Source organism: Excalfactoria chinensis, chromosome 2, assembly GCF_039878825.1.
Source record: "Excalfactoria chinensis isolate bCotChi1 chromosome 2, bCotChi1.hap2, whole genome shotgun sequence".
NCBI lineage: Eukaryota > Metazoa > Chordata > Aves > Galliformes > Phasianidae > Excalfactoria > Excalfactoria chinensis.
The window spans coordinates 14,372,022-14,384,802 of record NC_092826.1 but is presented as its reverse complement, the minus strand read 5'-3'; the positions used below and the strand labels follow the sequence as shown (position 1 = coordinate 14,384,802).

The 12,781-nt window shown below is 39.2% G+C and overlaps 1 protein-coding gene across 6 annotated transcripts in view; it reads right to left on the bottom strand.

Annotated features, from left to right (window-relative positions):
* The window catches only part of TRPS1 (transcriptional repressor GATA binding 1), a 210,260-nt gene that overhangs the window by 144,653 nt on the left and 52,826 nt on the right, over positions 1-12,781 (bottom strand). For 4 of the 6 annotated variants that reach the window (XM_072329661.1, XM_072329660.1, XM_072329663.1 and 1 more), the window contains exons 3-4: positions 10,217-11,346; positions 1,794-2,397 (exon numbers count right to left, since the gene is read on the bottom strand). In XM_072329661.1, coding sequence (XP_072185762.1) covers positions 1,794-2,397; positions 10,217-11,346 — 1,734 coding nt within the window. The remainder of the gene's footprint in view (positions 1-1,793; positions 2,398-10,216; positions 11,347-12,781) is intronic. The other 2 variants (XM_072329664.1, XM_072329666.1) reach the window with 2 other exon arrangements.

The following is a 12,781-nucleotide window of genomic DNA, read 5'->3' as shown; positions in this document are numbered from 1 at the left end:
CTGCTGAAAACTATGCAAATTACAGGCACTCCAGAAGTGATAAAAACGCTGGTTTGAAGACAACTCAATTAGTATATTTCTAAACAAACTGAACTTATTTTAAAGAAGGGCATAAGAAGCAGTCAGTGTGCAGTTTCCCCCTTTTAATTTACTATTACTTAAACACTATAATATAACGGTCTTATTTACTACATAAGATTTAAAGCTTGTCACCAAGCAAATTTTGACCTTTATAGAGCTTTTTACACATACTACTTTCGCAGATCAGAACTATTACCATAGTTATTTATTATTTATTATTAGGTAGTCAAAAAATGAATGAAAATTATTTGTATTCTGATAATGCAAAAATATAACGGCTCCTCTGTCCAATATGCCTCTGCACTGCTAAGAACCACAGCAAGAACTGAAGTGGGATGTAACTAGTGACATATGTGCAGCACAAATTCCACTGCTAGTCAGATATATTTATATATTTTTGGGTATATTTTTACATGGAGAAAAATATAGACCTGCCATTCACAATGAACACACAACCAAGCAACGGGGAACTTGTCATTCTGTGACTGCTTCTCATACACTTAACATTTGATATCCGTAGCTATTCATGATCTGCAAGGCACAAAAGGACTGTGGTCATCCTAAACTGCATGCAGACTTCTAAGTGACAGACATATCATTTTATAATTAGAGTAACTGTAATATTTTAAGATTACTGACTTCATTTTCAAAGCGCTTTTATGACATGTGTATACAGAAACAGATACGTACAACTCCAGCACACAAGGAACAGAACGTTTATCTTGCTTTTTATCTTCTTGTGACACACTGCTCTTTTTACATGAATATACGTATTGGTTATAAACGTTCTCAGAAAAAGATAATAGGGAAGAAGAGCTGACCACTCCTTCCATTCCAGTGAAAGTTGTCTGCCAGTTCCTAACACTTCAGACAGGAAGCGCACCAACAAAACAGACGGTGGTGACTCCAGGAGAAAGGCCCTTAATTGTCTTCCAGCTCCTCAGAGTTTCAGAGCTCTTTTAACCTCAAATTTACCAACAGTGGAAAAAGTATATGTTGATAAAAGGGGAAGTTGGTAAATTCTGTAATTACAGATTTTTTTTCCCCTTCTTTTTTTTTTTAATATGACAAAATACGGATTATTTGGTGTGATGAATATTCTCCCTATTATCACACAAGCTCCTTCCCTTTTCTCTTTTTTTTTCTCTCTTTTTGCTTCCAAGGCAACCACACAAGTGTCAAAAATGATATGCAATTATGCTGTTTTACCAAAAAAAAAAAAGAAAAAAAGGTTATTTTTTATTAATAATTAAGTCAGTTTTCCTACTCTTAGATGTTTAATAATGTGAAATCTTGCTAAACTGTGAACTGTCACACCACCTCAAAATTTAAGAGGCGATTAGTTGTTTTGTGTAACAGATTACATGCAGCCTTCTGGGGTTCTAAACCCTCATTCTTTAAATGCACCATCAACCTGCACAATTAGCAGCAACAATTAAACAAAACTCAATCACAGCTAAATAGCAAAAGTAGAAGCACTTGCTTACTAACACTACACCAACATGTATGTTGTTTGCTGCCAATAAGTCAGAATATCCACCTGTCAGCTTAGGTCTGCAAGTTTGAATCTTTCGGTTTTCCCTTGATATTTACTTTTATTTTCCCATGCATTCACTCTGAAACTGAAGAAGCTTTCTGCATGCCTGATTAAACGCAGCACACTGTCATCATGGGTGAAAAAAAAATAAAAGGAAACAAAGAGAGCTTCCTACCCGCAGTAGTGACTGGGATTCATCCTTGGCCTTGCCATCCCCGGATCCAGGGTAGGGCTGGGTGAGCTGCCCGGCTTTCTCCGCTGCTCCGGCTGGCACTCCCTGCAGGAAGCCCTTGCTCTCCACAGCCAAGCCATACATGGGCCGCGCCAGATGGGCAGCTTCTACGTTTGGACTATCCCTTAAAGGCTTTGGCTGTTCTTGGCCAACAGACACTGGGGTCAATAAGCCCAAACTGGTCTGTGTGTATGACGGGCTCCCTCTCAAAATGTCTGTTCCTCTCCAGGGCACGTTGCGAAGATCGTCACCGGGACTGTCAGTCCAACCTTTTTCCTTAAGCACTTCCTTATCTTCTATCTTTTCCCTCTTGACTATGCTGTCAGATATGGGCTCCCCCAGTTTGGGGTCTGGATTAATCAGACTGTAGACCTTGAGATCAATTTTTGGCTCCTCCTTGATAGCCGAAACACCGTGACTGTCCTCCCCATTGGCTGTAGTGACATCTGTCTCCTGACAGTGCACGGTGTTGAAGTGCTCGAGTAGTGACTGTGTGTCCACAGCCGTGAAGCTGCACTGACGGCACTTGTAGCAGTTGTGTACTCTCCTGGAAGAAAATGAGAAGGGCATTAAAGTGTGTCCCCCCTCACCCTTCCTTCTCTCACTGGTTTTAGCTACCAAGATGATGAAAATAAACAGAATCAGTCCCTCTAATAAAATAAGTGCATTTGCTTTGTAGTCTCATACAGTAGGGAAAAATATTGCTGTTACCTCTCACACACTGCACTGGCTTCCTGTTCTTCATTCATACTTCACTGTAACATTCTAAACTTCACATAGTTTTCACTAGGATTTGGGTTTTTTTCTTTTTGTTTGCCAGAATGCACTCAGCACTTTCCACTGTGGTAGAAATAATGAGTAACTTTTATTTTTTTCCCAGCCAAAATCAAATAGTTAGAACAGGATAGTTTTCTTTGGAATTAAGAAACAATACTCAGAATCAATACAAATATATGCTAGAAATTTCAAATGCTTAAAGAATTCCTTTTCCTTCCAACAGTTTTAGATACTTTTGTTTAACAACGACCATTTCGAGCAGAACTCCAGCTAACTTAAGATAGGAATGCACCAAAGGCTGGAAGGTTGCACCCAACAGATAACATTTATTTGTCCTTTGTGGACATTCTGGGACAACTTTAAAAGATGCAGCTCTAAAATAAAAGCAGAATAGTTGGCTGTGTCAATAGAAACTGCACTTTCCTGTCAAATACAGAAATGCTTGGGTACGACCTGTGGAGCAGTGTGGAATAACACGCCTTCCTGTTTTCATTCTAGAAGCCTACATAAAGTACAGTATTACTAAATTATGTAAAGCATATGTTGCTACATTAGAACAGCATGTTACTACTTTACCCTATCTATCAGATGAACAGAGAACATTTTATGAGATATATAACATTCTGAATAATTGTTTATGGCACAAAAGTGGCTTGAGATCTTTGCCTGCATCAGGCCCCACTGCATCAGGCTCGTACCTATACTGGGTCCAATATCATCCCTGCCCTTCCTCAAAATGTAAATGATCTGGAAAAGGATTCTCCCTGCAGATTCATTCACACATCCACACCCTGTGCACTCAAAAGCCACAACAGTGTCTTTAGCCAAGCTAAAAACCAAGCCTTTCACTACCCACACAGAACAAAACGTGTAAGAAATGTCTTACTGCCCTGATAACTCAAATTGCTAGAATGCACTCTTCTGAGGCCAAATACTGGTCTCACTGAAGTCAATGGCAAAACTCTTGTTAACTTCAGTAAAAGCAGGATGTAGCTCTCAGTGTATATGTGGAACTAGAACGATACACAAAATGTCCCTTTTTAAATGCGATAGTTTAGAAGAGACAACTTGCCAAACTTACAGAAAAGCCCTTGTCTTCCTTCTTTCCTCTTGTCAAAAAAACAAACCATATGTTATTTACATTGTCTTGATTTTCTTTCAGTTGTGTCAGAGAGCAGACATGAGCACACATTCAAGTTAAAGCTTTTTTAGCCCTTGTCCAATATCAGTTTTCTTTTTGTCATTTTCCATGTTTGTATTCATTTTAAGGGAGTAGATGGGCTCATCCAGCTATGTGAAAAATAGTCAGATATTCTCCATACAGCCTTATGGCAACAAAACTTACTTGTGGGAAAGAAAGCTGTGGGTTAAAATCTTGCTCTGGCTGTGTTCCTCCTTTTTCATTCTAGTGTTTTATTAAAATCGGCTTGTCTCTCAGTGAGACACTAATATATTCTCCCTTGCAACTTAATTCTTCTCTACACCAAGACTAATTCTCTTCTGAACCAAAAAAAGACTAATGCTATCTGATGAAAACCATTTTACAAATAAAAAAAGCCAAGTTTTAAGGAGGGCCAGCCCTATAGAGGTGGGATACCATCTGAGAAGTCCAAGTTAGACAGGGGCTAGTTATCTGAAAAGCCAAGTTAAACAAGACACCATTTGGGGCTAATGGCTCAACCCCATACATTCTCCATGTGAAAGTTTATCAGTCCTCCGGGAGGCTACTTAGCACTAAGTGTCTCTTGTTTAACTTGGCTATTTCAATACCTAGCCCCCTTTCCTAACTTACCTCTCATCTACCAATATCACACCTCCAAACAGCTGACCTTTTTCTGCCCAACTTGCCATTTTTCTCATTCTCCCCCCATGATGGCTAAATGGTTTTGATCAGGAGCAGTAAACGCCAAGAGCAGTATCATTCTTACAAGGCCACAACTAAATGCCGAATATTAGATACAGTTGGAACTGGATGGCTCAGACCCTGCTGTAATCACTTTCCTTACATTAGAGGTTTGTTAATTTAAAGGCATTATAATCTATTCAAAGAGAATCATGAAACCGCTTTGCAGTTTTTCTGTGAAACTGTGACAGAAATTGGAGAAGACTTGGACTGATTTATATAGGTAGTAAACCAACAAGCTTTTTATTGCAAGACACGTATGTCTCTATTATGTATTTAAAGGTACTCTCTGCCATTGCCATTATAAATCTTCTTATTCTGTACATCCTGTATACTGTTTTATCCAAAATCTCAGTAAAGTAATTTAAAGTTTGGAACTGTCCAATCTAAGTCACAATCTAAAATAAAATAATAACCATCATAACCTTAGAGAACGTTTTTAGAACCAGAACTTTTAACTCTTATCCTTTCCCACAACAAGGAGTAAAAAGAAAAACATTTTCATCTCTGTTTTTTTTCACCCCACTCAATCAGCAGCAATCATGGAAACTAGATGGCAAACTTTTATTTGTTCTTATACCAGAATTGAAACCAAGTCAACATTTCTAGAGGCTAAGGTTACAACTAGATTTGTGCAAAGAACTCACCAAATCTAAGCAAAAAAAGAAATGCATTAGTTCAAATTTGCCAAGTATACAATAAGGACTTTTCTGAATTATTAAGTTTACAGTTAAACCTTGCTTTTATCATCTGAAACTCTGAACTCATCAAGTACAATATAGTACACTGGTATACAGCCAATCAACAGCCAGAGGGAAGGCATTTGAGGAAAATCTCACTATGGAAGAAAATTATGTAAATGAGGATGGAAACTGCATTCTCCTCTTTATGATACTGCTCATATACCACTCAAATGAGCTAAGAGCAGGTTCAAGCCATGAGCTGGTTACTACCGTGAATGTGGCACTAGGATGCCAGTGACATAGCCTGCACTGATGCCACTTAACATTATTATTTTCACTACCAAATAAATCAAATACTTGATTATTCATGGACATTAAAGCATTTACGGCCCAGTACTAAAATTAAACATCAGGAATTCCAGCCATATCTTTGCTGCTCTGTTACATTCCGATAACTTCACGAAACTGTATCATTATTGACTTGTACTGAAATACAGAAGTGTCTGGACTAAAGCTCTGAGTCATATGGTCTGATATTTGGGTGGTCCTGTGCAGAGACAGGAATTGGAATCAATGACCCTTACGAGTCCCTTCCAATTCAGGATATTCTATGATTCTATGATATCTGAATTGACTGTTACAAGATGAAAGAATTCTCCCTTGCAAGGACTGAAGACAAGAGATTGCATGTCTTCTTTGATACGTTTGTTATTCATATGAGATTTCTAACAGGCTATGTGCGATATTCTTGACACTAGCCAGCTGCGAATTAAGTCTCGTTGACATACTTACAACTAGTCTGAAATATTACAAAACACCATCCTCTACAAAACAACTTGGTTTTGTTTGTTGTTTTTTTTTTTTAATTACCTGAAGATATGAAGACATTCCTATGCTCTAGGGCATACAAAATATTCTGGATGAAGGTTTGACTGTCGTACCACTTCAAATTCTTTGCACGTTTTGAATTTCATTATGAATATAACTGTGAGCAGTTCTTGTGAAGAAATAGGCTTGTAAAGAAGTCTGCTTTGGGGATGTGTGCTGCACTCAGACTGGTAGGGACATGAAAATACACGGGAAAAGAGCACAGAGCAAGAAAGGAAACTCAGTGGAGGGACAGAAAGGGAAGCAGAACGGGCAGAGTGGAAAGCAAGGCTGAGATGAAAGGAGAGCAAAAGCTACTGGCAAGAGCAAACAAGTTCACAGCAGTGAATTAAGGTGTTAGGAAGATTGAAAAGGTCCTGAGAGCTGCTGCTGCTGTTTGACTAGTGAAGGCTTCCAGTCTGCCAGAAAGCAGGAGCTGCTGGGCCTCATTTCACACATTTGCCCTTGGCTACCTTCTTACGGAGCCTAACAGCTCCACATTTCTACAGCATGCACATCCCAGGCCCCTCTCCAGCTTCTGCTGCCAGGAGGTGCCAGGGTAACAGCAGCCATATGGCCATGTCCTCAGGACACATCCCTGCTGCTGGGACATGCATGGACCACTGTGGCCTAACCCATACTCCCAGGCCTCCATTCACCTCTGAGGGGGCCATACAGTTTCATCTAACAGCTCTACAGAATTGCAATCATTTCCATTTGCAAAAATAATCTCTTTTCTTTAGAAAAATGAGTCTACTCTCATTTGCAAGCCAACCTCTTTCTATCCTTTGCTGCTGTTTAATGGATAACATTCACCAGACTCTCTTTTTCGAAGAAGTTTGGAGTGCTTTTCAGCACAGCATTTGTAATTACCATTAGCACTGATCAAAAGTTTCCTGCCAGACTTTTTTCACAGTAAGGATTTTCATGGGAAAAAAAATACATATTTTTTTGAAAAAAATGAGAAACTGTACTGTTTTCCTACAATTAAATCCAAATCCTGAATTTAAAAAATAAAATAAAATGAAATAAAATGAAATGAAATGAAATAAAATAAAATAAAATAAAATAAAATAAAATAAAATAAAATAAAATAAAATAAAATAAAATAAAATAAAATAAAATAAAAATCTCCTGCAAGAAGTCTTTTTCAGTTTTAATAAAAAATTAAAAATTGGGTAAGAATTATTTTGGAGCAAACAGGAAAATAATCTCCAGGCTGAGTTATTTGTCATACAGAATTTCCCCAAATAGTCAGTATGATTTTATTACATGTGCTGGCATCTTTTAGCTCATCAGAACAGCAGACAGTTCTGGGAAAAAAACAAAACCAAACCCTAAACGTCACAGCGAACAGACAGAATACCTGATACCTCAGAGAAATAGTGGAAAATGAATGGTAGCAGAATCAGTAGAAAATGTAGGCCAACAAACCTTCTGGGGATTTGTTTGAGTAAGCACATTTTAGTGAGGTTTAAATACAAGTAAACTCAAGTGCAATGTGATTCATTAACTTCAAATTTAACTGAACAGCTCTCAAATAATCATGTCAAGAAAATATTGAATGAGCTCTAAATGTTAGTATACGTTCTGGCAGAAAAAAAAATGGAAAGAGCCACTTTTGCAAATTCTAACTGCTGCAAATTGTAACTGGTGCAAATACATGCAAAGGGATAATTTTAGGACACAGAAAAATATGAAACTAACAAATACAGCGAAATTCTTCAAGTGTGGCCAAAAGGAAGCTCAATTAAAAAGGCAAAGCAATTATGTATCCTCTTCGTGAGCGTGTTTCAGAAAAAGAAGAATGCAGACCAAAAAGAATACACAGTGGTGCGGCCTAACACTACTGAGATAAGTTCTTACGAAGCCTCAGAGAAAACCAGTTCTGTGTATGTCACGTAACTCCCTATTAAATAAGTTTACACACTTTATATGAATTCTTCAGTTTGAAATCTGTATTAATCTATACCCTTATTTCATAAAATACAAAAAGGCAAAGGAAATGTGCATCAAGTGTACATCAAAAAAGTAAAAAATAACACTAAAAACAAAAGCTAAAATGCCTTAGAGGTCTCTCTATGATTCAGTTTGGTATATTAAAAACTATGAAAAATGAGGCGTAGAAAAGCAGTAAAGTCTACTAGGTAACTGCCATTACAGAGTATCTACCAAAAACTGAACTAACTTTGGTGATGAACAGTAGGGAAAAAAAGAACAGCAGTACGTACTGAAAAGAAACCAAACAAATTAAAAAGGAGATGGAAGGGCAGGTTAGGAGAAAGGGAAGGAAGCTGCAGTTGTGGGTATCTTGTGCTTTGCTTTGAGCAGCACCCTCAGAATTCTCAATAACGTGGTATATTGAAGGCTAAGAACTACATTGCTCAAGTGGTTTTTAAACAAAACAGCACAATTTTAGACAAGTAAGTTGAGATTCAAATGCTTAAACTCGTTTCTTGATGTTCAAAAAAGCACATCACATAGTTCTTCCCACTGACAACTGCAGGAGCTGTCTGTAGGTGCTGAGCACTCAGGATGGAAAGCAGCTGCTATAGGGTTATCAGACTACAGTTTTCAAAGTCATGGCTTCGCATTTCCTTGGGAAAAAAAAATGGGATTTTAACTAGGTGTGCTCATTAAAACTTAAATTAGCAGCTGCAGCAAAATAAGAATGTTTTTCAGTCAAAGAGCCATTTCAGTCTTCCAGTTATTTAACCACTAAAAAAAGATCATGCCATGCCCCAGCGGCGGACAAAGTGCTGCCTATGGAGTTCTACAGCACAGCTCAAAGCTGCTATAATAATGTTTGGAACTTAGATACCACTTTTCATCTTCAAAGCAGTTTACAAACATTAACTAATTAATCCGCACAACATCCCTGAGGCCCACTTGGATCAAAAATGGGGCACTGCATGCTGGGACCTGAATCCTCCGTGGGCCCTAGCACCAAATTAAAGATGAGCAATCTGCTCTTCTTTTTTTTTTTTTTAAATAGACTCCTGATACATTGCCAATGCAGCCCTCTGTTGGGCAACATTTGGATGCCCCCAGCTTTAATCTCTATTAAAGTATCATGCCCCAGTCTGCCTTTGTTAATTTTGGATGTCTTGGAATCTATTAAACATGGCACGGTTTCTTGAGCTTTTAACAAAGCTTTAGCTTTGAAAATGCATCTTCTTTTGTCTTCATTCTTGTTGGCTTCCATGCAAAGATCTTTTAGATGAGACAGATACTGCGCTTTCCGTTGTTGTTGACGCATTAGCCTTAACTATTAACATATTCAGCAGGATTTTCTAATATTTAACATTGCTTTTGCAGCGGCACTGTTGCTTTTTTAAAAGTCTGGGAGCCAGCTCCTCCTCCAATATAAACTGGACTGCCAGTTTACAACAGCACAGGAACTGGCCCAAGAAGTTTAGCAGGGAGTTGGCTGCCATCATGACATTGTGTCAGACTGAGTCAGGAGACTGGCTGCATCCACCTCCAAATAGGAACATTAGCATTTAAAATAGATAGAATGACACTGTAAACCAGCAATACAAAAATAAGCATCTGCAAAAGGATCTTGGAGGATGACATCAACAGACAAAAGAGCGTCTGCTCCCAGTGTGAAACCAACACCAAAACAGCAGTGGAATGCTCTTAAACTCATTATTGCATTGCTGGACTTGGGAATGGAAAATACTACAAAAAGGTAGTACATTGAAGCACTGTTATGAAGCATGAAAGGATTCACAGTCTATCTTGGAAAGTAAAGCCATTTGTGTTCCCCTAGTGAATGAAGATGCCAGCTTTCTGGTAAAAAGCCTAAAATAAAATAGTACCTAACAAATGCTGGGTGGAAAACAGTTGACCAAACCTCAAACACGCTAGAACTTCAACATCTATACACAAATCCAAATCTCCCTCTTCACTGCGCAGGTTTGGATGTATAATTAAAGCCACAGACTGAGCTGAAGTTTTTCCAAAACGAAGTGGATGTTGGATTGGACCCTGGCTATAAAGATTTATATCTAAACACATTCCTATTTTCATTTCCAGCTTCCTCAGTTTCGGAGATCAGTGGCATTTAATTAAGGAATTAGGAGGGCTGTGTGCTTGGTTCCTATTAGTAATCACTTTAAACTTCACTGTACCTGTAGTGTCGGGAAATCTCTTCTTCCACCTGGGTGGTAAAGTCACATTTGGTACATGAGTGTTCTTTGTTCTCTTTGAGAGTCAGCGGCCCATCTGCACCTTGCAGGGTATTTGTTTCAGGTTTGACATCAGACACTTGGGCTTCGTGTGCATTCTCATAGTGAAGCAGGAGAACATCTACGTCAGGAGTGGAGAATGAGCATTGATGGCACTGGTGTTTGACTCTAGAGCTTCCTGTCACCCCTGGAGACAGGTGCAAAAGCAAGAGAGCACAGTGGGAACAATTACTTTTTCTGCAAGCAAATGGATAAGTAATTTCTCCAAGGTGCTTTTCTGGGCTGCAGAGGCCTCGGGGACAGAACTGACAGTGCTTAATGGTACACTTATGAATGTTGTGTAGCTGCTGATAGTGACGGAGAAGTGGGCCCACCACTATTACATCTGGGCCATGGCTCTTTGAGTACCTAAAGTCACAGAACTGACAGTTGTAGCTTGTCACCATGCTGTCCTCTGCTCCTTTGCTAGTCAAGTCTTTCTTTTTTGCCACACTCGCACCCTTTTCTGTCTTTGTCACTAACTCCCCATCTGCATTTTTGGCTAGATCATTCTGGTTAATGACAGATCCCCTAGAAAGCTTATCATTCATATCTGGGTGATGGCTTCCTGACTGGTTTCCCCCATGCTGTTTGCTGTAATGTTCTAATAGTTTCAATGAGCTGGACGACTCACAGCTGAAACTGCAAAATTTACACCAGTAGTAACTGGTTGTATCGGTACCATTTTGTCTAGAGGAATCTATTGGCTTGATGGGCACCGAATATCCAACTGGTGTATCATCTCCTGCTTTTACAGTGATTCTGTCTTGCCACTTCCCCAAGTCTCCAGAATCACATGGTCGAAGAGTAGGACTGGATTTATTGGAGTTTTTCTCTGAAGTTTTACCAGAATCAGAGGAGGGAAGGGCTGCTTTCATTTTGTTTGGGTGAGTCTGTAGGAAGTGTTGCTCTAGTTCAGTGGACGAGTTGCCCATGTAGGTGAAATTGCAGAATTTGCAGCGGAAGTACTTGGTGTTGCCTTGGCAATCTGGAGTTTTCCGCCCAATTCCAATAAAGGTTCCACCTAAAGTAACCTGTGAAAGAAGAATAAGGTCATGTTAGCACTGCTGCAGATACACTCACACAGCAATGAAGCAAAAAAAAGAAGAGAGCATTACATTCATAAGCTTATCAATCAAACAAGGACACCATCGTTTGCATTTGCGTGCTTGCACTAACATAATGTCATGCTCTCATGTATTTAGCATTTGCTGATGAAAAATCTGTTTTGCACAGCTGAATTCCACATGAATACTAAACATTTGGAGAAAGGGGTGCACAAATCCGCACCATGATCTGAACAAAGACTTCTCCAAGAGCAGAATTCCTTCACTAATTCACTAACTCATGCTATCGACATAAGATGCAACAGTCAGCTCCCAGATTTCTGTACTCCTTACAGAAGGCTTAGCTGAGAGTTTCTATCAGGTGTGGAACAAAACTTCAAGCTCTCAGCCTTTTTCTTTTAATACTCCTACATACTTTTAAGGCATTCATGATTAAATGCCCAAAAGAATTGCATCCTAAACATGAGCAAACAAAAACTGAAATTAATAGAGTGAAGTCATTGTGTTTGGGTCAGAGCATGACCAATCCTTCTAAAAAACATTTCTGTAAGAGTATCCAGTATCCGCCAGCATGCCTTTCAACAAAGCTGTAGCGACTGATGTCTGAAATGAAAGGTGGTTTTCTCAAAGATTACTCAGTGCAGATATTCTCCAAGGAAATCTTCTCATACACAGAGCGCAATTTCGTTAAACAAGGATGGAAAAGATGCACTAGAAAAATGGCATGTGGCAAAGAAAATACTTACCACACCCAAGTCTATGACATCACTAATTAAAAAATAAGATAGGTCTACTTAACTACTCTCATGATCTCTGAGCAAAACGGTCTGCAGGAAGGAAGCAAGGCTTGCAGAGTTTATACTGCTGTGCCGCATGTTCTCAGAGCAGGCAGGCCTGCCCTTCCCAGGAGTGTACCACACCTGCCCTGTGACATCAGGGGAGATTTGCTGCTCCCATACAACTGGTTTGGAGGCCAAAAAACAAACCTGCTGGCCAGTGTCATCACTGCTCTACTTATTTTCCTTAACAGCCAACAATGTACAGCATCCAGAAATCAATTTCTCTTCACACCCAAAATCCACAGCCAACTACTCCTTTGCCATTAACCAACTGGTCTACACTGCTCTATTGAGGACACAGCTGGAAGCTTCCATGTACCACAATCTCAACTTTTCTACTCAAGAGATGCCTTAAAGGCATTATAAAATTTCTATAAAATTTCCACAAAGTGTTAGATGTTCATCCTCCCATCCAGTAAGTGTACTACTACATTTCTGCATGGTTCAGTTGTGATGCATTAGGCGAATGCTGCAGTTATTTTTCATCTCGTCCTCAACAGCTGTGCCACAAGGAAAGCATGTGATCACTGCTCATTCAGTATCACGCCATACGGAAAGACTCA